Genomic DNA, 25,165 nt, shown 5'->3' on the forward strand with positions numbered 1-25,165 from the left:
GTGAGGTAAGCCTTTCCTAAATTACATGGGCTACATGCAGAGTGATTGCTACAACAAAATCAGAACTGGGAGAAGAAATGAGAGAGAAAGTTTCGGTAGGAAATCAATGATGTCCACTAGGAATAAACTCTTAGTTTTTTTTCCAATTCAGATTCAGGATAATATGGGAAACAATGTCTACTATTTAGTGTCTTATTATAAAAAGGATTTTAAGCAACTTACAAAAATACACAAAATATAACAAGATAAAATGAGTAAAGGAAAAAAAGGATAGAAAAAGATAAAACAAGGGACAAGCCCACTACACAAAATTTATTCAATATGATCCTGTTTACCTGTGGGATACAAGTTTGACTCGGAGCTTCCATCAGTCGAAAGAGGAACTCTGAATCAGTAGCTGTATCAGTCAGGCCTCTTCTGGTTGCAAGTGTCAAAGACCCAAATCAAACAGGCATAAATACAAAAAGGAAATTTATTGGCTCATTTAATAGAACACTCTGTGAATGGAACTAGCTTTAGGCACAGATGGGTCCAAAAACTCAAACAAGGTTCTCAGGACATTTACTTGTGTGTTGGTTTCATTCTCAGGTGGCCTCTTTTCACTTGCTGGCAAAGATGGCCTCAAAAGCTCTATGGTTTCACAGATCTTACAGCCAGTGATTCTAGTGAAAAGAGAACACCAGAAAAAAATCCTTGGTTGGATTCTGTTTGGCCCTCTTTGTGTTGTGTTCCCATCTCTAGACTAAACAATATGGACAAAGGAATGAGGCACTCTAACTGGTTAGCCTGGGTAAACGTGCCCTCTCCCATGAGCAGGGAGAGCTATATGATTGACAATCCTATCAGGAAAGCATTATCTTTCAGTGGCAGCTTCAGAAAGGAAAAGATAGGCAAATAAAATGTCTTGATAACAACGTAATTCCATATACATAAGATATAAACAAACCAATTGTTCAGAAGCCCAGCTACTCCCCAGACTAACACTTAAGAAAAAATGTCCTCTAGGGCCTCAACAACACAGTTGTATTTTATACAACTGTCTTCTATTACATTTCCAATATAGACCAGTGGCATAATGCCAATGTGGTTTGATTTTCTTTTTTTTTAATTCTATGAGGGACTAGAGCAATGCAATCCAAACACAGAGCTCTTTGTGATTTTATCCAAGGATAAAATTTAGCATCTATACAGGAACAGATGGAATGAATATTCTTCAGGTGTCTTAGTCACAACTCTCAGTTGCAGGGAACAGAAATCCATTCAACCAGTGTAGCCATCTTACTGAAAGATGTAAACTAAATACAAAACGAATAAGAAATGATATCTTGCTTCTACCATTGTCTTCAACCATGCTGTATCAAAACTCCTTCTCTGCCCTTGACCACATCTCAGGTTTAAAAGGTCCAAGCTAATTTAATCTAATTTAAAACTCTCTCACATTTACTTTTAAAAAGCAGCTTTATTAACATATAAATTACATACAATTCACCCACTTAAAGTGTACAATTCAGTGGTTTTTAGCATATTCACAGAGTTGTGCAACCATCACTACAATCAATTTTAGAACATTTTTACCACCCACAAAAGAAACTCACACCCAATTTAAAGTCCTTCCTCTTTCTTGGCTCAGGGACCAGCTACTGCTGGGGAGGGAAGTGTCATTCTTTTTATCATTTTTCCTTGTTATTCAATTTCTCCCCTATAAATTCCAGGATTGGGGCAGGGAGGTGAGGACCCGGGGAAAAGAGGCAAAGGTAATTTTACTGATCTGGTAGGATGACCAAACTTGCCCAGTTTGCCTGGCACAGAGGAATTTCCTAGGATATGGGACTTTCAATGGTAAAATTGAAAAAGTTCCAAGAAAATTGGGATGGTTAGTCACCGTATTGAGCTGGTGCTGTTTATAGTTCACTCTTGTTTGATCAATAGCTAACCATCACACTTTGTTACAGCCACTTTCCAGGTGGTCCAACCCTTAGCTCTTCTTTGAGGCACCTGGGTGACTTCCCAATTGCAATTTCCTAACACAGGTTATACACACTGGCTGACCTCTTCCCCCCTCAAATCCTGTCTTTCAGCAGTATACTCTTCCATTGCTGGTAATGTTAAATTTGATTACTGGGTTAAGATGGTAACAACCATATAGCTCCATTATAATGTCAAGTTTCTATGTTCATGACTAGCAAATAACCCATAGGGTGATACTTTGGCACCATTTGGATATTCAGTCCCCAATCAACCTTTTACCTAATGGTTTCAGCATTAATAGTCTCTGACTGATTTATTTCATTAGGGGTTGCAAAATGGTTATTCTCTAATTCGGAAAGATGAGTAATGTTGCTGGGAATATTCATGTACAAATTTTTGCGTGGACATATTTTCAATTCTCTTGGAGATATATATATTATATTATATTATATTATATTATATTATATTATACTATATATTATATTAACCTAAGAATGGAATTGCTGGGCCATATAGCAACTCTATGTTTAGCATTTGAGAAACTCTCAGACTATTTTACAAAGCAGCTCCACCATTTTACAATCCCATCAGCAGCACACAAAAGTTCTACTTGCTACACATCCTTGCCAGCATTTGATAATGGTCAGTCTTTTGGTGGGTATAGTCATTCTAGTGGGTGGGAAGTGGCAGCTCAGTGGGATTTTCATTTGCATTTCCCTAATGACTAATGATTTTGAGCATCTTTCCATGTGCTTGTTGGCCAACTGTACACCTTCTTTGGAGAAATGTCTACACAAATCCTTATCCATTTTTAAAACTGGGTTGTCTTTTTATTGTTGAATTCTAAGTATTTTTATACATTCTGGATACAAGCCCCTAATCAGATATATGATTTGCAAATATTTTCTCCCATTCTGTAGGCTGTCTTTTCACTTTCTTGATGTTACCCTTTGAAGCATTATTTTTTCTTTCGTGACTTGTGCTTTTCTTGTCGTATCTAAGGCTTTGCCTAACCCAAGCTCACACAGATTTATTAGTTTTCTTCTAAGAATTTTATGTTTTAGCTCTTTTACTTAGGTCTATGATGCATTTGAATTAACTTTTGTACATGATGTAAGGTCCCACTTCATTCCTTTGCAAGTGTATATCCAGTGGTCCAGCACCATTTGTTAAAAAGACTATTCTTTCCCCAGGGAATTATCTTGCCACCCTGGTCAAGAATCAATTGCCTATAGTAAAAGGGTTTATTTCTGGACTCTCAATTCTATTGCATTGAGCTATATATTCATCTTTATGCCAGTAACACATTGTCTCAATTATTGTAGCTTTGTAGTAAGTTTTGAAATCAGGAAGTGTAAGTCCTCCAACTTTGTTCCTTTTTAAGATTGTTTGGCTATTTTGGGTTCCTTGCATTTCCAGATGAATTTTAGGATCGGCTTGTTAATTTCTGCCACAAAGGCCGTTGGGATGTTAATAGGGATTGCCTTGAATCCGTAGACCAATGGGAGAATATTGCTATCTTAACAATATCAAGTCTTCCAATCTATGATCATGGGATGTCATTCCATCTATTTATTTATTGTTAGATCTTTAAAAATTTCTTTAAAAAATGCTTTGTAGGGACTTCCCTGGTGGTTCAGTGGTTAAGACTGTGCCTTCCAATGCAGGAGGTGTAGGTATGATCCCTGTTCAGGGAACTAGGATCCCACATGCCATTGGGTGTGGCCAAAAAATTTAAAAAAAAAAAAAAAAGCTTTGTAGCTTTCAATGTACGGTCTCGCACTTGATTAAATTTTTTCCTAAGCATTTTGTCATTTTTGATGCTATCATAAATGGAACTATTTTCTTAATTGCATTTTAGGATTGTTAGTTGCTAGTGCAGCAATACAACTGATTTTGTGTATTGATTTTTATATCCTGCAACCTTGCTCAACTTTAAAAAATTTTTGTGTGGATTCTTTTCCACACAAAAGTATTTTCCATATATAAGATTGTGTCACCTATAAATAGAAGACGTTTTACTTCTTCCTTTTTAATCTGGATGCTTTTTATTTCTTTTTCTTGCTTAATTGCCCTGGCTAGGACCTCTAGCACAATGTTAAGTAGAAGTGGTAAGGGTGGACACCCTGTCTTGTTCCTGATCTTAGGGAGAAAATATTAAGTTTGATGTTAGCTATATATTCTGTTTTCTTACAGATGATCTTTTTCAGGTTGAGGAAGTTCCTTTCTATTCCAAGTTTGCTGAGTGTTTTTATTATGAAAGGGTGTTAGATTTTGTCAAATGCTTTTTAAGTGTTGAGATGACCATGTGACTTTTGTGCTTTATTCTATCAATATGGTGCATTACATTGATTGATTTTGGATATTGAACCAGCCTTGCATTCCTGGTATAAATCCTATTTGGTCATAGAGTACACAGTAAGTCCCCTATATATAAACCTTCAAGTTGCAAACTTTCAAAGATGTGAACATGCATTCGCATGTCTAATCACGTAAATTAGTTTACCTGTCCGGTGTACATTGTCACATGCGTGCATCCTCTACAAGTGGTTGTGCTTTTGTGTACTTTACTGTACAGTACAGTTCTGTTTAGAGTATAGTAGTACAGTATCTTTATTTCAAGCCCAGGATGTCTGGAAGCAAGCATAAAAGCAGTGGTGATGTAGCTGGTACTGGTATGATGAGAAAAAAAGAGCTACTACCCAGACATAACTGGATTGTTTTTTCAGGAGGGTAGATAAAATTGAATCCAGCAAGGAACCAGAACCTGTGCCATCAATGTCACGTGTGAGTGAATTTGCAGCTTGCCCTTTGTCTCCTATTGCTGATGATCTTTCAGCTCTTCCATCTCCCACCTCCTCTCCTTCCTCCAGTCAGTAACTCTTCTTGCCTGGTGTTCACTCGATGCCAGCCCCTGTATGCCAGCTGTTGTACTGTACAACTGTACTTTTCAAGGTACTGTACTGTAAGATTTAAAACGTTCTCTTTATTTTTTATATTTGTTTGTTTTTTTATGTATTATTTGTATGAAAAGTGTTATAAACCTATTACAGTATAGTACTATATAGCCGATTGTGTTAGTTGGGTACCTAGGCTAACTTTGCTGGAATTATGAACAAACTGGACCTACAACTCGTATATGTAGGGGACTTACTGTAATCTTTTTTATGTTGCTGGACTCAGTTTACAGAACAAAGTGAAAAGTGGATCTCGATGGGGCAAACTGAAGATATCTAGCATAGTTCCTGAAGTCAGTAATCCTGATTCTCAATCCAGTGCTTTTTTTCCACTAGCAAAGTAAATCAACAGTATGAGTACACAATTGATGGTTGTAATGAGAAATATATAAAAATATGAAGACATGGTTCCCTAGTCTCAAAATGCTTATAATATTGATGAGAAGACATATATACATGAAATAATGAGTAAATATTTTAAAACAGGACAATGTGTAGAAAAAAAACTCAAGGTAAGGGGTTACCTTATGCTTTTATAGTCACATAGTGGAGGGCACAAACTATCGGTTTCAGTACTCAATGCCTAGCTTCCTGGGAGGACTTTTAAACTATCAAAGACTGATACTAGGAAACTAACCTAGAAGAAAAGAACTTTAATGGGTACATACTATGTACTTGGTGTTTTAATATATCCTTAAAACAGAAGCCATAGTTTAGTTATTAGTACTGATTTAAAGATAAAGGAATTAAAGTTCAAAAAATTAAGTTAACTTAAACTGGAAGTGAGGATATGATTCCAGGTGTGTCTGATTTGCCCAGGAGTATTGCTCTCTGTACTACATCCAGATACCAGAAGCATCCTTAAGCATAAGACTTAGAGGTTAGTAGCCTAGCATTCAAGTCTTGTAAACAACATTCATTTGTTACTAAATTTTGAGCAATTCATAGCACCTCTCAGATCCCTAGCTAATCTGTCTAAATAAAATAGAGATAATAACATAGCCTGCTCTTATCTCTGGAAGATCATACAGTGAAGTCCAAGCATGGGGGAGGGTTAGGCCAAAATACTAAACATGATGTGCGTGCATGTGTACATGATACTTACATGTCTCTTTCTATATTCCAAAGCCAATATTAAAACTATTAACAGAAACCAATATTAACAGAAACCAATATTAACAGAAACCAATATTAACAGAAACCACTGAGGTTATTATTAGTTTTTAAATAGTTTGCCTCTCATTTCTCATAAATTCCTTGGCAAATATTCTATGTTGAAATCGTACCTGAGAAAGTGAGGAAAGAAGTTAAGATTTAAAAGTGAGGGAAGGGGGACTTGCCTGGTGGTCCAGTGGTAAGGAATCCACCTTACAATGCAGGGGACGCAGGATCGATCCCTGGTCGGGGAACTAAGATCACACACGCTGCAGGGCAACCAAGCCCGCGTGCCACAACTACTGAGCTCACGTACCTCAATTAGAGAGCCTGCATGCCACAAACTATGGAGCCCACACGCTCTGGAACCCGCACGCCACAACTAGAGAAGAGAAAACCTGCACGCCACAACTAGAGAGGTGCCTGTGCACCACACCGAAGAGCCTGCGCACCACACCAAAAGATCCCACATGCCTCAACAAGATCCCACGTGCCACAGCTAAGACCTGACGCAGCCAAAATAAATAAATAAATAATAAATAAATCTTTTAAAAATAAATAAATAAAAGTGAGGGAAGGGGCACATTAAAAGAAAGGGAAGACTTTTGGTATACACATTCATTGGTACCCAAGTTTGTGCATGCTATTTATAGAGGCTCCACTAACTAGCCTCATGACCAAGGGCAAGCTCTTCGTATTATGATTCAGTTACTTTCCTAATACAGAAGCATCAGTTCTATTACCAGAGCGGTGTCTGTGTAAAATGAGATAATAAATATGGAAGTGACAGAAAAAACTAGAAATGAACCTCACCATTTGGGACCTGCCCATAGGAAAAGCAATTTTCATCACTAGAATCCAGTCTCCATATCTGTGGCCTCAGCTGAAAGAAACAGCTATTCTGATAACCTTCCTAACCTCCTCCAGTTCTCTATAGATCTTTGTACATTGTCAGATGAACCTCATAGTTAAGCCATTTCTCTATCTGGGAGCAGAGGTAGAAGTAACCTGATGAACAACAGAGATCACTTCTGCCTTTCTAAGTCTGGGAACTTTTACATCCTACTTCCCAAGTCTAGGAATTTTTATGCTATACCATTTACTCTATATCCTTAGTATCCTGCCCAGGATCCAAAAGGTACATAATAAAAAGAGAAAATAAAATTAAAAAAAAAATCCTCCCTTTAATACTTGGCTACAGATGAGTAAGAGACTCTACTACCATAATAGAATGGCAATTTTTATTTTACAAATGAAAAGGCAAAATACTGCTACTGAGTTGACCATGAAGTCACATCTGAGTTGAATGTTCATACTTTGCAGTTGAATTTTCCCAGTTCATCAGTTAATTCCACTGAAAACAGACTAAGCCTCCATTTGTGGAAGAAGCGTAGGCCAGATTTAACCATGATGATGGAGATGGTCGACAAGATTAAGCAAAGGAAATGACTGTAATCTGTTTCAAGTTCTTTTTCTTCTTGGAAACATTCTCCATGGTAATGTAAGACTTAAAACAAAGACTGTGACTGTCCTGGCCAGAGAAGGTTAAAGCTGTGTCATAGAGAACTGTAGACTATTCTTCTACCTTTGTCCAGTGATATCCATCTCTCTCAGAGAGGTCTGGCTAAACCAGAATATTCTTTGCAATAGCATTCAAAGTCCTTACTAGGGTCACATCTGTTACCTTTAGAGAATATTCTGATCTAGAAAGAGAGGCTCCCATAGCAACAGAGGAATTTCTGCAATAGAAGTAATAAAGGAACAGATAATTACATAAGTTGTTAAATGAGCCCTCCTACTGGCACTTCATTTTACAGGCAATTTCAAGGCTCAAGAACAAAGTTAGGTCAAGGACCCTGAACTACTATATTTTATAATTTTTATTAATTACTTGAAACATCTAGTATCTAAATCTATCAGATAGTATACTTGATTTTATATCTGGAGTTGTAAATTCTAAGGCTCTTGCTTCTTTTACATTTCATTTTTTCCAACTTAGAAATAATCAACAATTAACTATTAAATATAGGAGTCCTCTCAAGTATAATAAAAAGAACACATAATAGTTTAAATTCCTTAATAGTGATATAATTTCCAAATAACTGAAAATAGGGAATTCCCTGGCAGTCCAGTGGTTAGGACTCCATACTTTCACTGCCAAGGGTGCAGGTTCAATCCCTGGTTGGGGGAACTAAGACCCCACAAGCTGTGCGGCGTGGCCAAAAACAATAAAATTTAAAGAAATTGAAAAATAAAAATAAAATAACTGAAAATAGAGAGCAAAGGTGAGGAAAGACTTAAGTATTAACAGTAGGAAAGATAAAAATGACTACGGCTCTTCAATCCTTACACCATAGTTATTAACTTTGCTAAAGGAAATCACAGGTGAATGGCCACACATACATATCTGATTCATTTGAAGCTTAGCTGCTGAATTAGAATTTATTATTAACTGGTCTAAGTTCAGCAATGCCTTAAGGCTTTGAAGGTTAGCCTGTGTTCAGAAGAGCCTGCTTATTTAAGGCAGGAAAAGAACCACTCTGCAGTTAAAAAACTTCAAAAATGACTGTAATACTTACATACTAATCACAACATTCCATTCATTAATCATGCCATCAACTAAGGTTTTCCTGTTTGGGGAAGTAAAGATTAACTGCATTCATTTTTGTAGGAGTCAAAGAATATATTTTTACCGAAACTTCATTCCTGAATCTCTAGCCAACCGAGCGGAACAGTGGAATTCTGTAGCACCTGAACCCTCAAGGATCCTTTGTAGATTTCTGTCTGTTATGCCACCCCCTGTTGGAAAGAATAAGTAATATATTAAATAGAATATATTTTCATATAAGATTTAATGAATAATATGACTGCCAACTCTACCTGGAACCTCCATACTGAAATTTCTCATTGATTTGAGAATTATTCTCTCTTTACTCAGCTAGAATGAATTTAGAAAAAAAATGATGAAAAGGCAAGACTACAGACTCTGAAGAACAAAAGATAAGGTCAAAGCACCTTTATGACAGAATTTTACATGCCCACTGGTTTATATAACAATGCTATATGTTACCGATTTTAAATCTATAAAGATTACTCCAGGGCAAGGAAAATCACTGAGTGCTCTAGCCCTGCTTCCCCTCAATTAAAGCAAAATCAAATTGAAATGAAAGGTAAGATAGACTTGAGGAAGAAGTCACAAAAGCAAAGCCTCAGAAATGTATCTCAAAGAGAAAACCTCCAAGGTTCTTTCTCTGGCCCAGGATTTGATGAACACACAGATCTCACTGGCAATGGGAATAATGCAAGGTGTTATACAGCTTATTTATTATAATATCAACTTTTTGTTTCATTTTACAGAAGAAGATTCAGATTCATTTTGATTCTACTTTATTAAAACTGCACAATCAAGTATTTTATGACTCATTTGTTTTAATGAACAATCTCTTAAATGTCTGTATATAAAGAATAATATTCTGAACTGATACCAGATTATAAATATAAAATCAGCTTATTCATCTTGATATCATTCTCTCCTACTATATAGGACATATTCAATACATATTTTTAAATGACCATTAAAATATGTACTTTTTATCTCAAGCTATTCAAGCTACTAAAATAACTTGACTTACACACTCTTTCAGACTCATTAACTCTTTTTCTTGGTGGTACAGTAATATCACTGAGCCCTAAGAAGCAGAAAGAACAGACTGAGAAGTCAGATTTAGATTGGAATCCTGGCTTTACCACTGTGGCCCTTCACAGCTATGTGATCTTAGATAAATTACTTAAATCCACTGAGCCTCAATTTTTTCACCAAAGAGGGATAGTATTGCCTACTTCACAAACTTGTAAGGATTAAAAGACAAATACATTATTTCCTTCTAATAAATAACAAAATATCTGGCCACTGAAACACACGTTGCTCAGTTATCAGAACATAAGTAATACATTTTCCAAACATAGACTAACAGGTGGGACTTGAAAGAACAGCTAGTTCAATATCCGCTCTTTATAAAGATAAGGAAACTGGAGCTTAAATTATATTGTAAGCTTCATTATGAAAGTCCCTAGAGGGGAGCTACTATGTTCTAGTTATCTTTATATTTCCCAATAATGGACACTCATTAGGCATTCAGGTTGACTTACCCAGGAATTTTTACTTGCTGGTAATTACTTACATGAAATCGTTATAATTTGTTTATAGATCTATTTGGTGAGCTCCTCAAGTAGAAGGATTACTTCATATACATTTCTGTGTTTTTACACCTACCACAGAACCTGTCATATAATTAGCATTTTCTTGGTGAGGTTTGTTAAATAATCACAAATATTTTTGGATATAACATCTTTTCACCTAAGACTGTAAGCCTCTTGAGGAAGTAGTTTCTTGTGTAAATCTGTATCCCAAGTAGTGCCTTGCACATAGCACATAACTTAATAATTACATATAAAGCAAAGGCAATCTTACGTTAACAACTGTCTTTAAGTCTGGGTATTAGTTGTCAAGTATAAATATATTTAGTCTTAAATGGAAATGCATCAGACTCAATTAAGTTTCTTTAACATTCCCTGATTAATCTACTAAGGGTCTCAACTTAACAAATAATATATGCTTTCTTTTTGCTCATGTTTCAGGAACTTGCTACAAGTCAAAGCTTTCCTAAATTTCTGACACTGTCTGTCTGTTTGGCCTCTTTTTAAAAGTTGGCCTATATCTCACTATCACCATTTTGACCTCTGGTCAGTCTTGGCATCACTGGTATTAAGACAACCAGACATTGTATGCCTTCTGATGTGATGAAATATGAAGTATTCAGAATTATCCATGAAGTATTCCTACCAAAAATATTTAACCAGAATCTAAACAAGCAGTTTATAGGAAAATACAGAGGCTAGTCTAGGAAATACATGCTAAACAATATCAAAAGGAAACAATCTGATAAATCCAGAAACTAGGACATTTTACTGGGTAAGTAGTTCAAACTTTTTAAATGTCATTTTTTTTAAAGCAGAAGAAGAAAAGGAAAACTTCTATATTAAAAGATATTAAGAAAGATAAAAACCAAGTGCAATACTTGTTCCTTGATTGGATCCTGGTTTGAACATATCAGCTATAAAAAACATTCTGGGTACAATTAGAGAAAGGAGAGTATTGGCTGAGTATTAAATGGTATTAGGGATTTAGTGTTTATTTTGATAGATGTGATAATGATATTGCGGTTAGAGTAAAATGCCCTTATTTTTTTAGAGACGTATAAAGAGAAAATGTTATAATGCCTTTAATTTAATTTTAAAATACCTCAGGATAAAAAAAAGATGAAACAAATGTGATAAAATGTTAAATATAGAAATTGAGTACATGAGTATTCATAATGCTGTTTTCTTTTTTATACGTTTGAGAAATTTAATAAGAAAAAATTAAGATTGTCTTTATATTAATCTCATTCTGGATCTAGGTCATCTTATCTAATTCTTAAAAAACTGTTGACTTCTAATGAGCCATTATGTACTTCATTGATCTTAGAGTTATCATTAGAAGTATGTGATCCAACTGTTCTGACTACAAGGAAGAATTTTGTGATCAAAGATTTTCAGAAACTGAGTATTACATTATCCAGGGGCGTTACCTATGTTTGCTTATACCTTATCAACAACTAGGACATTTGGCCCTAATGCAGTGTAGCGGCATCAAACTTGGTGTGCCTCACCAGAAATGAACATCTACATTCACAAAATTGTATACTATGGGAAAGCAAACATGGAGAAACCCCAATCCTTATTTGCTCTTCTCTGAGTGAAACCCTACTAGAGTGTTCCTCATGTAGTTTTAAATTGCAGCACAGATCCCCCAATCTTAAACATTTTAATCAAATTATATATTCTTTCTGAACACCATGTACTAATACTACCCCCCATACTGTCCTGCCTCTTTTGCTCTTCCTCACTATAGTGTTACACTAGTAAACGGATAGATAAATAAATACCTGGCATTACCACAATCCTGCCTTTTGCCTGAAAAAAGAAAAAAATAAACAATTTTAATATCCTTCTCTTACATGGGATAATAAGGCAGCAAAACAGAAACATAATTATATTAAATTTATTAAGTTACTACTAGTATCTAATTTTCAATAGATCTTTCTATTTCTTTGGGATCTTGGGTAAGTAAAATGTTCAGAGTAGTAACTCTTTCTGCCCAGAAAGGTTATTTTATTTTATTGCTTTAAAGACTTGTACTGTTATAAACACAAAGAATAGGAGAATAAAATATAAATACTAAATAATCACACCATCTTAAGAAAACCCATTACTGGGGGCTTCCCTGGTGGCGCAGTGGTTAAGAATCCACCAGCCAATGCAGGGGACACGGGTTTAAGTCCTGGTCTGGGAGGATCCCACATGCCGCGGAGCAAATAAGGCCATGCACCACAACTACTGAGCCTGTGCTCTAGAGCCCACAAGCCACAAGTACCGAGCCCATGTGCCACAACTACTGAAGCCTGCATGCCTAGAGCCTGTGCTCCGCAACAAGAGAAGCCCCTGCACCGCAACGAACGCAGCTAGAGAAAGTGTGCACGCAGCAACGAAGACCCAACACAGCCAAAAATAATAAATAAAATAAAATTTTTAAAAAAGAAAAAAAGAGGGCTTCCCTGGTGGTGCAGTGGTTGAGAGTCCGCCTGCCAATGCAGGGGACACGGGTTCGTGCCCTGGTCCGGGAAGATCCCACATGCCATGAGCGGCTATGCCCATGAGCCATGGCCGTTGGGCCTGTGCGTCCGGAGCCTGTGCTCCGCAACGGGAAAGGCCACAACAGTGAGAGGTCTATGTACCCCCCCCAAAAAAAAAAAAAAAAAAAGCCACTACTGAAAAATAACACTAATTCTGAGTTCTTGGCATGCGATGGAATGGAAGTAGTTGAATTTAAGTAAGATTTCAGCAGAAAAGAAAGAGAATAGCATAATCGTAAATTACTAGAAAAAAAATCTGTTCAAATCATGTGTCCTCAACTAAATTCCCTAGCTTATTATACTAATTAAATAAAACCATAGGTCCATTTTATTGGATATTAAGTAATAAAACTGAACTACATGAATTGATTTAATTTCTGATAATAGGTATTGAAATTTCCTTACTTTTATTCTAATTTTCATCCCATTTCCTAAATAAATTTTGGTGATATACTCAGTATCACTGAAAGTCAAAAGGAAATCACCTTTTTACAAATGCATACTCAGTAGAAACTCTAGTGGCAGTAGGTAATAATGACAGAATAAAAATAACATATAATGTTATAACAAGCTCACTAACTTGCAGAATAATACCCTGATCAAATTGCTCTATCATGAAAGTGTTTATCAAATGTCACTTTACTCGCTCCTCCATCCATCCAACAAATATTTATTAAGTGCCTACCGTGTACCAGACTCTGTTGTAGGTATGAAGAACACTGTGACTGAAGGGGTCCAAAATATGTCACTGTGGCATAAAAATTATTTTGAGCTAAAGGCTGAAATTCCTTATCTGCCTAAAAGCAGAGCCTCCCAAAAGAACTGAAAAAGAACTCAACCGTCATAAATCCCCTCTCTGGAAGCAGCTCATCAGTACCACACCCAGGCAGACAATATCATAAAACTATCCTATCTCCCATCTATTCTTCTAAGGATACAATAATCTTTCCAAAAAGTCATTTGTTTTCCCATAAGGGCCCTTTCTCCTTCCACTTCTAAGTCCCTAAGTGCTCTCTTCCCCCTCCTTTACCTATTAGAAGATGGTATATAAGCCCCCAATTCTAAGCACCTCTTTGAGTCACATTTCTTTGTGAACTCCCATACATACATATACACGTGATTACAATCTTGTTTTCTTGCAAATCTATCTTTTGTCAGTTTAATTTGCAGGATCTCTAATACTGAACCTAGGAGGGTTCACTTTTCTTTTTAAAAAGAGGGTAAAGAAAAAGTTTTTCCTCTCTGACATCATGAGCAAGAGAAAGTTCCTATTCTCATGGGGCTTTCACGTTCAACGAAAACAGACAACAGATAGGTATATTTATAAAATATAAATATTTAAACATACAATGAATAAAAAAGCAAGGAAATGAAATAGAGAGTAAAAGGGAGAGGGGGCTATTTCACAAAATTTAATAATTGTTAGAGAAATAAGTGAAACAAGGCTGTTTAGTATCCTCAAACAGACTACAGCAAAATACCCACAAAACTAAATATTTACTATCTAGAACGCTGAAATGAGTTTAGGAGCAAAAAAGTCATACTTACTGTAACTGTTTCTTCCAACTGAAAGCTTTCTAAAACATGGACAAATGTTTAAAGAGATGAATTCTATCACTTTTTTTTTGGCCTTCCATAAAAGATTATTTAGAAGTATATGCTTACCTGAGGCTATCAAAGTGATTTACCAATACAGAGCAGTTACTAAGTGTCAGACCTTGTGCTGAAGTAATCCACAACTATTCTAAGAGGTAGGCACTATTATTATGCTAACTTTGTAGGTAAGGAAACTGAAGTTTAGGATGGTTAGATAAACTGCCCAAGGTCACTGTTAATAAGTGGCAAAACCAGGATTTAAACATAGACCTTTCTAATCCCAAATCCTATGCTTTAACCAGTATATTATACTACTAAGTAACTGCTTCAAAAAGTAAAGTTAGCATGATCTCACTTCTATGTGGGATCTAAAAAAGTAAAACACAGAGAAGCAGAGAATAGAATGGTGGTTACCAGGGGTAAGGAGGTGAAGGAAATGGGGAGATGTTGGTAAAAGGATACAAAGTTGCTATGTAGGATGAGTACGTCTATAGATCAAATGTATAGCATGATGACTACAGTCAATAAAACTGTACTGAATACTAAAATTTTGCTAAGAGAGTAGATTTCAGGTACTTTCACCACACACACACGCCACACAAGTTAACTAGATGAACAGATGAACATGATCTTGACTGTAACCATTTCATTCTGTATATGTATATCAAAACATCAATGTTGTACACCTGTTATATATACATATAACTTTTACTTAAAAAAAGTAAAGTTAGTGTATAAGCATATTTAACCCAGCTCTTCCTGCCAACCAGTGATTAAATTACAAATCTCTCTCTCTCTCTCTCTCTCTCTCTCTCTCACACACACACACACACAAATATTATGAAATGCAATATATGACTACAACAATTATTCTCTACTCCATACTGAGTAACCATTTTAAAATGGAAAGCTGACTCATCAATTCTTCTATTTTAAAACCCTTCAGGCTTCCCCAGTGCACCAAGGATAAAATACAAACTCTTAAATAGTTTTCAAGGCTCTGGACAGTATTCTTCTCTTCACATTCAACATTATAGTCATTCTTCAATATCTTAATAAATGATGCTCACTTTTGTTTCTAGGCCTTTGCATATACTGTTTTGTCCACATGGAGCATCCCCCCGACTCTCCCTCTCCCTATTCCCTTTTACATTGATGGCTCCTAATCATCCTTCAAATGAGTAAGACATTGCAGTGTGGATTTCTTTTCTTCTGGGAAGCTAACTACTGTTAATCCCAATCCCTCAAATCTGGGGTTAATTCCTCTCCAATGTGCTCCCACAGCACTTTTTTTTTTTATATAGTACTCTATTAAAAGTGCCTGTTGTGCACTAGTTTGTAAGGGCAATGACTACAGACACACACACGCGTGCGTGCGCAGGCACCCCTTGGTCACCAACATAGGGCAAATGTCCTGCACCTTAATATATACTTAATAAATATTTATAAAACCAGTAAGTTCCAGTCTAGAAAAATTTATCTGATCCTCAGGTGAAATTTCTGAAAATTATTTTCATGGTTATAGAAAAGTAAACATAAGCAGATGTCTACACAAAAACACTAAATAATATTATTAATAATAGCAGTAATAATAATTATAGACACTAACATGTATTAAAATCTAATATATATCAAGCACTCTGCTAAGGCTCTTACCAAGAGCCTTTCTTATCTCTTATATTATCTCTTATCTCTACCAATCCTACCTGATCTCTACCAATCCTCAGAGCAACCCTATATAGGAGATATTAAACTTATCTCAATTTCACATGAGGAAACAGAGGCTTAAACGCTAGTAATCTACTCAACATTATACAGCAAGTGTCAAAACTGTCTCAAATCCAGAACATTCTCATCTCAAAGTCCATACTCACTCACTTAGAATGCCTCTGGACGGGTGTCAGAAAAACACAGACATACTACAATTACAAAGCCATCTTCTGGCTGTTCTACAAATGATGTGAACTCACAAGAGGACATCATATAAGAGAAAAATGTATTTCCTCCTATCTTGGTAGTTTGGGAGAAATGAGAAGGATACAGTTTTAGGTTTTTTTTGGCTGTGCCATCTGGCATGCAGGATCTTAGTTCCCCCACCAGGGATCGAACCCGTGCCCCCTGCAGTGGAAGCGTGGAGTCTTAATCACTGGACCACAAGGGAAGTCCCAGTTTTAGTTTTAGAATTCACCTCGAAATGATAATTTTCTCAAATTTTATGTGGGAACCCCTGAGTATACATAGGTTGCCAGTAAGAAGATATGGCTTAAACTATGCAACGCTGATGGCAGAAGAAAGGTAAAATTTGCTGTGGTTATCCAGATTAGATCAGTTATTTAGGCATTGTCTATAATTTGATCTTAAGAGCCTTGGCTACTAAAAATGCTCATGTGAAAGAAATAAAAATTATAAAATATGTTATTTCCTGCTTGCTATGGAGTAACCACAAAGTCAGTAATATGTAGTTTCACAACCTCGTTGAACAGCAGAATATCAGAAGTAACCACAACAGCGTCTTAGGAAGAAAGGAAGGAAATTGTGTGTACCTGATCTATGAGTCGCTTTATTAGGGGTAGTCCTTCTAGTGCTGAAATGTCGCATCCACTGGTTAATACTCTTTCAAATCCCAAAGTTAAGAGGGTCTCTAGAGCTGCCATTGGATCATGAACCATGTCAAAGGCTGAAATAAATAAAACTGACTTGAATTTTGAACAGATATCTCTAATACAGTGCTTTCCAAAATGTAGTATACACACAGTGGTATGCTGGACCTAGCTTGTCCTGGCTTGCAAGAGTCAGTTGTTAAATATTCAGGAATTTTGCAAGCATGATTGTCAATCCATTGGCAGCTGAAATTAGTCAAGGTGAAAGTACAAAACCACAGAAATCAACAAATGCTACAAATCAGGACTCTTTTTTCCTGAGAACCAGTTTACCAGCATACCACAGTCAGCATGCCACCAATGGTATGCAGGATCATTTTAGATGGTATGCATTTGAACAGATGCATTTACTTAAATGCAGATTAGAAGTGAAAAGTTTCCATTTTTCATTAGTTATAAAGTTTCTCTTTAAAATAAATTTACTTAAGATTTTAAGAAAATTATTAAATACATTTGCACAAGTAGCCCTTGGATATGGTAAAATTGTAAACATAACAGGCAAGTGACTCAAATTTGGGAGTCTGCTCTAAGGGCTCAAACAAACTGGACAAACAGAATGAAAACATTACACTCACCAGTTCTAGAAAAAGCCTTGGTTCACATTCTCATTATTGACTAATTTTATTCTAATCCATTTATCCCATGTACTCAAGACTCATAGTATAAGGAAAGTTGTTTACAACAGACTATATGAGGTTTCAGTTCCATCCTACTTTCTAAGAGACTTCTCTCCTCCTCACTGAGGAAACTGGCAATAGGAACCCCAAAGAAAACTACTTCTGCTTTGGTTCTCAGCACTGCTACATGATACATAAGTGCTAATCTATGGTGGATTAGGCGGTAGACCCCTTCCTTTCACCCTTTAGTGTATGTAGGCAGCTAAATGTAACACAGAGGATTTTCCTTTTTTGGTGGCAGTACCTTCTCAGTGATTATACTGTCATAATATTAAATACATGAGTGAAAAAAATGTGGAGCACAGGACAATATAACAATATAAAAACATGGAAATATTTTTGCTAAATTTATTGAAGGAAAAGACAAAAACTTTGAAATGATTTTCTTAGTTTAAGAACAGAAAAATATATTCTATATGGTGGGTTTATTTTGAATTATTTACCATATCAAATTTTAAACTATATATTTTTCAGATAAATGTTTACTAATTTAAATTACCTCATATTTTAAAACTTTTCTTTTTTCTTTTGGCTAGCTTCAAAGTTCTGACTTTTAAGCGATCTAACATCTTTTAGTTATTGCTAGTTTATGAGAAGCATTGCTAAACAGCAAGTCAAGAAAGTTTTCTGGTGTTACTCATTTCATAAAGAAACAAGGATTACAAATGCTATATACCTAATTTCTACAAATGGATGCAAATCCTAGTGTCCACTCTCATCCTAATCTTTGGATGCTTACTCAAAAGGACAAAAAATATTCAATAATTTCTCATGCATATCATCAAATAAAAAAAATTGAAGACTTCTTTCTTTTCATGTGCAATGGCAGTGCCTCTGAAGGCAAAATTCACACTTGTTCCTCCATTTTACCAATGCTAGGCAAAAATGTATGGAAATTGTAACTGCCTGATTTAGAGATAAGAAGTATTTTCATATAAAATTATCAGATACTTTTTAGAAATCATTCTGATGCAGACAAGCTATCAATAATGTACAATAATTTTGTGCACTATAGTGAACATCTGTTCATTGATTATCCAGCACCTATTTCTTCTCTCCTCTTCCTAATAGTACCCAATTCTTCATCAGATACCCTCCCCCTCTCTGCCCACGAATCTTATATTCATCTGTGAAAGCTGACCTCACTCCTAGCTCCAGAATGATCTTATCTGGCTTAAGCCAAGCAGCACATTTCCTTTCATTGGCCACAGTGATTTATCCTTTTTGAGACTGCACATGACCTGAGGCAAACTAATAAAAATGAATCTCAGAAAAAAAAAAAAAAAAAAAAATGAATCTCAGGATTCTTGCTTGGAAAGCTGTGACAAGCACACGCACTTGTAGGCAATGCTTACTCTCTCGAGCCTCTATTATATGCCACCACCACCACCTTCTGCTTTTAACAACTTTTCATAACTAAGGCTTCATATTTTCTAGAAATTGTGCATCTCTAAATTTACAACTGTTAGTCCCATGACCAGTATAAAAAAACCAATTGGTAACACTGTAATGACACTATACAATTGTGTTCCAGAAAGAAGGTTGTGGCATTTGGTGAACTGAGAAAACTGACACCGTTCAACAGAACTTCTAAAATGGAAATGACTCACCTCGGTGGAAAGTGACTGGCAGAGGACGGCAAATAGCTATATAAAGAAAATCACATGACAACATGAATGAAGAGATCATCACTGATTACTATTTACAGAATTCTCCATGTTAGAATGAACTTTTTAATACTTTCTTCTCTTAAGTGAAGACACTGAACTAAAATAATAAAAAAAGGGCAACCTTCCAAATCCAAAAGTCCTATGTTTCCATTAATCTCTGATTTTCAGTTAAAAAAAAAAAAAAGTCATCCACTCCTTAGAGGCACCAAATAAAAACTGTATGATTTGGCAACTATAAGGGTAGCATTACATCTATTACGACCCTTCTGAAAATCTTCAAGAAATACTCTGGTCTAGTAATATAAGTAGTTTGCTTCTGTCCTCTCTACATCTCCCCATCCTCACCAACTGTAATAGCTTTTCAACTTTTCAGTGCTGTGATTAAAGGAATCAAGGTAAATTTCCCTTAAACCCTATAGGAACAGTAGCAGAACCCAATCTATAGTAACTGAGAGAGTCAGGAGGGCTATGTCACACATAGTCTCTACCCAAAACACCTAAATAGCTAGTGTTTAAAATAGGTTAGTATAAGTGCCTGCAGGTGTGAATGAAAAACCAGTTTTGTGATTGCGTTTTTCTATATTGGGAGTATTCAATGCAATCATCATTAGAGGCTTTTTGGTCTCAGTACAAATTCTTACCGATAAGGGACATACACAGTTCTTTGTCAATGTGTCCATCTTCAGTCAGTGCCCCAAATACCAAACCATCAGCACCATAAAGTTTGGCAAGACGAATGTCAGCCTTCATCACCTCAACTTCACGGTCTGAATATAAAAAATCACCTCCACGCGGCCGAATCATCACAAAAACTGGTATCTGGACATACTGCTTCACTACTTGAAGGACACCTATAAGAATAGAGCAGACTAATTAAAATTCAAATGTGAGCTAAAAGCTCAAGGAAGTCAATAAAATATTACTGTACTGGTCTTTTACATTTGCTCTAGTGTATCACTTCTACAAGAAATGGAAGAGTTGATGGAATAAACCAAAGAAAGATGGATCTAAAGGAAAAAGGAGACACTGAGAAGAAAAACGTACATATAGTAGAAGTTACGTAATAAGAAAATTAAGGGTAAATAAAAAAGCAATTTAGAAAATAGAAGGAAGTTACCACATTTTAAAAGCACTTGTCAGTTGACTCAACTAAATTCTTTTACTGGAATGTGACATTTGAAAGTGTAATAACTACCAGGCTCTATGTTCTGCCAGTGTATTCCCTAAGATCCGGTTTCTCCTTCATAATGATTACAGCTCTATTTAAAACCTACTATAGAGATGGTTACATAGTTCTAAAGTTTATGATTCCTTAATGGAAAAAGATATTTAGCAAAGCCTTTTTTTTAAATAAGAGATATGCAAAAGGGAGCAAAGTTGAACTTATTTGTGATTTTATGAGGAGATCTATGAATAAAAGTACCCAAATTTGACACAATTCGTGGCTAGTTCAGAAACACTCAGTGGTATAAGATCTGTGGCAAGCACCATTAGTGTTTACCCAATGTGAATTTACGTCTTTTTCCTTGCTACAAGAACCCCAATTCTGCATGGGATAGTAATGTGCCCATCACCAAGTAATGAATCATACATGACTGCTGTTGCAAAAAACAGACTGCACTCAAATAACAGGTATGTTCTAGGTATTTCACAAAGTGGCCAGGGAATGCCCTCCTTTATTTTAGAGAGAGGAGTCCAAAAGGCCATTGCATATATAAGCCTTTTATACTAAATAACGCTATCATCCATCTCAGAGTAAAATATAGGAGTCAAAGTTTCATATAGGGACTTGGGCTTTTGACCAAGACAGAGTAACAGGAACTGGATTTACCCTTCCACCCATAAAACCAAAAAACAGACAAAACATATGAAACAATGGTTTGCAACAAAGGATAATGTTGCCTGAGAGATGGGAAACAAATGAGGTGAGCTCTCTGAATGACCCAGATTACTACCTTGAGAGTTTTCCAGGCCACAGAATAGGGAGACGGAACCCAGGCAGAGGCCAGAGAATTCTCTGAGTTGAGGAGACAAAGCTGAGAGTCCAGGAAGACCAAGTGGCTAGATTTCACAGCAGAGAATAGCAGGGAGGAGAGAAAAAGAATCCTGGAGATCTGCACAGAACCACACACCCCCTTCCCGCTAATATTCAGCTGAGTACCGATCGGCGTATGCACGCAAGGAAACTACACAAAGCCAGAGAAAGACCCACTGAAAAGAATTAGAAGAAATAGTGCCTGTCATTCACACCAGGACAGGAATAATGCCTGTTCCCACCAGCCACACACAGGAAAATTTCAAGATTCATGGGGCACTGGGTAGAGTACACAGAAGGTCTTGCCTCAGTAGTGGGGAATAACACTATTCCAGACCCACTTAACAAATTTTAAAAACCCAATCCAAAATGAACAAACTGTTTCCAATACCTAACTGCTCAAGAATATTTATAGGAATATAAAAATATCCAGTACCCAGCAAAGCAAAATTCATAATGTCTTACATACAATGAAAAATTATCAGGCAGGAAAACAAGATGCATCATTAGGCGAAAATCAATCAAACAAAACCAACCTAGAACTGATACAGATGTTAGAATTAGCAGCCAAGTCATTAAAATAGCTATTGTAACTTTATTCTACGTGTTCAAAAAAGCTAAAAAGTGACATGAGAGATATAACAACAATCTCAAATATCTAGGGATGAAAACTACAGTGTGTGAGATGAAAAATACACTAGGTGGGATTAACAGCAATTAGACATTGCAGAGAAAAGATCAGTAAACTTGAAAACAAAGGAATAGGATCTATAGAAAATGAAACAGAGAAAAAGTTTTTTTTAAGAGTAGTTCAGCAGTGAGCTGTGGAACAACTTTAAGCAGCCTTAAGTAAGTTAGTTGAAGTCTTTGAAGGAGGGAGTGGAGGACATTAAATGCTGAAAAATTTGCAAATGTGATGAAAAGTATAAATGTACATGTCCAAGAAACATGAAAAAACTACACTCAGGTACATCATACTCAAATTGTTCAAAACCAAGAGTAAAGAACAAAATCTTAAAAATAACCAAGAGAAAGACAAATTACACAGAAAAGAACAAAGGTTTGGATGACAGATTTCCTGTCAGAAACAATACAAGCAAGAAGACAGTGGAGAAGCATCTTTAAAGTCCTGGCAGAATAAAACTGTCAACCTAGAATTCTACACCCAGCAAAAATATCTTTCAAAAATGGGGAAAGGTGTTTTCAGATACACAAAAGCTGAAAGAATTCATCACCAGCACATTGTACTACAAAAAATGTTAGAAGAATTACTTCAGGCAGAAGGAAAATGAAACCAGATGAAATATAGATCTATACAAAGGAAGAGCATCAGAAATGGTTAATTACACATGGGTAAATATGATGTCTTCTTATTATTTCAACCTCTTTAAAAGATAACTGGCTCTTTAAACAAAAATAATAACAATGCAGTGTGGGGTTTTTAACATATGTAAAAGAAAAATGTATGACAACAGCACAAAGACTAAGAGGGGTGAAATGAAGACAAAAGTCAGTATACCAAGGATGCCAGAATGGAAAGATAAAAAAAAACACAGTCCTTGACATTACTGTAGAGCATATGAACCAATATTAACAGTAACTTAATCTCAACTTTATGATATATAAGGGAAAAAAATATCTATTTGATCACATCTGTGATAGACAAGTTTATTTGCAACCATAAACGTTTCTAACTGATACAATATCCATGGCATAGTTAACATGTTAGGAACTTCAGTAAAATATCCCAATGAAACAGATTATCAATTGTCTCCAGGCTCTATGAGAAAATCTGAAAAATGGACACTTACCCATGCTGGGTGTGGTTCCTCCTTCCACTAAGCCAGAACATAATTCAATGCGATCAGCACCTGTAATAAGAAAAGCATTGCTAAGCATAATAATTTTGTTGTTGTTGTTGTTGTTTTGTGTTACGCGGGCCTCTCACTGTTGTGGCCTCTCCCATTGCGGAGCACAGGCTCCGGACGCGCAGGCTCAGCGGCCATGGCTCACAGGCCCAGCTGCTCCGCGTCATGTGGGATCTTCCCGGACTGGGGCACGAACCCGTGTCCCCTGCATCGGCAGGCGGACTCTCAACCACTGCACCACCAGGGAAGCCCATAATAATTTTTTTAATTAAAAAACTTAAGAAAAATTTTCAAAAGCATTGTTCAAAAGTTATTGTCCAAAATAAACTCTTATTAAACAGCAAACAACATTTTTTTTCTAAATATAGAACAGAGTCTTAGAAACTGAGAGAAATCAAATTATAAAACTAGAGTAAAACTCTATTTTTAAACCCAACTATATTCTGCAACCCACATTGTTACTGATAGTCAAATTTAAGAGTTAATTCAAGTTAAGCTAGGTCTCTTAAAATTTTGTATTATAGGGTTGCTTCTCCACGTACAAGGAAGTGATTTAGAATAAAGAAGTTTCTGGATTGAGCACAGTGGAACAGACTCTTCATTGATTAAAAAAATAGCAATCTCGGGGGCTTCCCTGGTGGTGCAGTGGTTGAGAGTCCGCCTGCCGATGCAGGGGACACGGGTTCGTGCCCCGGTCCGGGAAGATCCCACATGCCGCGGAGCGGCTGGGCCCGTGAGCCATGGCCGCTGAGCCTGCGCGTCCAGAGCCTGTGCTCCACAACGGGAGAGGTCACAACAGTGAGAAGCCCGCGTACCGCAAAAAAAAAAAAAAAGCCATCTAGGGACTTCCCTTGTGGCGCAGTGGTTGGGAATCCTCCTGCCAGTGCAGGGGAGACGGGTTTGAGCCCTGGTCCGGGAAGATCCCACATGCAACGGAGCAACTAAGCCTGTGCACCACAACTACTGAGCCTGCGCTCTAGAGCCCACGAGCCACAACTACCGAGCCCACGTGCCACAATACTGAAGCCCGCATGCCTAGAGCCCGTGCTCTGCAACAAGAGAAGCCACCGCAATGAGAAGCCTGCACACCACAACGAAGAGTAGCCCCTGCTCACTGCAACTAGGGAAAAGCCCGTGTGCAGTCATGAAGACCCAATGCAGCCAAAAATAAATAAATTAAAAAAATTAAATTAAATTAAAATAAAAGATGAAAATCACAGTTTCTTTAACAAACTATAAGGAAAGAAAAGAAAGAATTAAAGAAAGAAAAAAGGGAAACATAGACTGAAACAGACATATCAAAAAAATATGTTTATATCTTGATTCAAAGAACTGTAAAACAAAACAAAACTGTGTGAGCCAATTGGGGGAAGCTGAAAACTAACTGGGTATTTTTGATGATATTAATAAATATTATTTTTAAAAGATGTTAATGATATTTTGGTTATTATTATTATTATTTTTTTTTTGCGGTACGCGGGCCTCTGACTGTTGTGGCCTCTCCCGTTGCAGAGCACAGGCTCTGGACGCGCAGGCTCAGCGGTCATGGCTCACGGGCCCAGCCGCTCCGCGGCATGTGGGATCTTCCCAGACCGGGCACGAACCCATGTCCCCTGCATCGCAGGCGGACTCTCAACCACTGCGCCACCAGGGAAGCCCTATTATTATTATTTTTAAAGGTTATTATTATTTTTAAAGCCTTTTAGAGATACTGAAATATTTGTGGATGAAATGACATAATGTCTGGGATTTGCTTCAAAATAATTTGGGGATGGGAGAGGGAAGGTAGGAATATAGATCAGAGGTCAGTAAATGATGGTCTGCAGGCCAAAGGCTCACAAGCTT

At 36.6% G+C, this 25,165-nt stretch overlaps 1 protein-coding gene across 4 annotated transcripts in view; it reads right to left on the reverse strand.

Annotated features, from left to right (window-relative positions):
* Window positions 1-484: 484 nt before the first annotated feature.
* Window positions 485-25,165, reverse strand: part of CUTC (cutC copper transporter) — a gene marked incomplete at its 3' end in the record, with an annotated part of 30,056 nt that continues 5,375 nt past the window's right edge. Inside the window, exons 3-10 of one of the 4 annotated variants that reach the window (XM_079900652.1) lie at window positions 23,264-23,323; window positions 20,059-20,268; window positions 19,358-19,393; window positions 16,954-17,087; window positions 12,068-12,095; window positions 9,713-9,769; window positions 8,774-8,879; window positions 485-662 (exon numbers count right to left, since the gene is read on the reverse strand). In XM_079900652.1, the coding sequence (XP_079756778.1) occupies window positions 485-662; window positions 8,774-8,879; window positions 9,713-9,769; window positions 12,068-12,095; window positions 16,954-17,087; window positions 19,358-19,393; window positions 20,059-20,268; window positions 23,264-23,323 (809 nt within the window). Of the gene's footprint in view, window positions 663-6,511; window positions 7,820-8,773; window positions 8,880-9,712; window positions 9,770-12,067; window positions 12,096-16,953; window positions 17,088-19,357; window positions 19,394-20,058; window positions 20,269-23,263; window positions 23,324-25,165 lie in introns of those variants that run through there. The other 3 variants (XM_079900654.1, XM_079900653.1, XM_079900655.1) reach the window with 3 other exon arrangements.

This window comes from Stenella coeruleoalba (genome assembly GCF_951394435.1).
Source record: "Stenella coeruleoalba genome assembly, chromosome: 16".
In the NCBI taxonomy this organism is placed as follows: domain Eukaryota; kingdom Metazoa; phylum Chordata; class Mammalia; order Artiodactyla; family Delphinidae; genus Stenella; species Stenella coeruleoalba.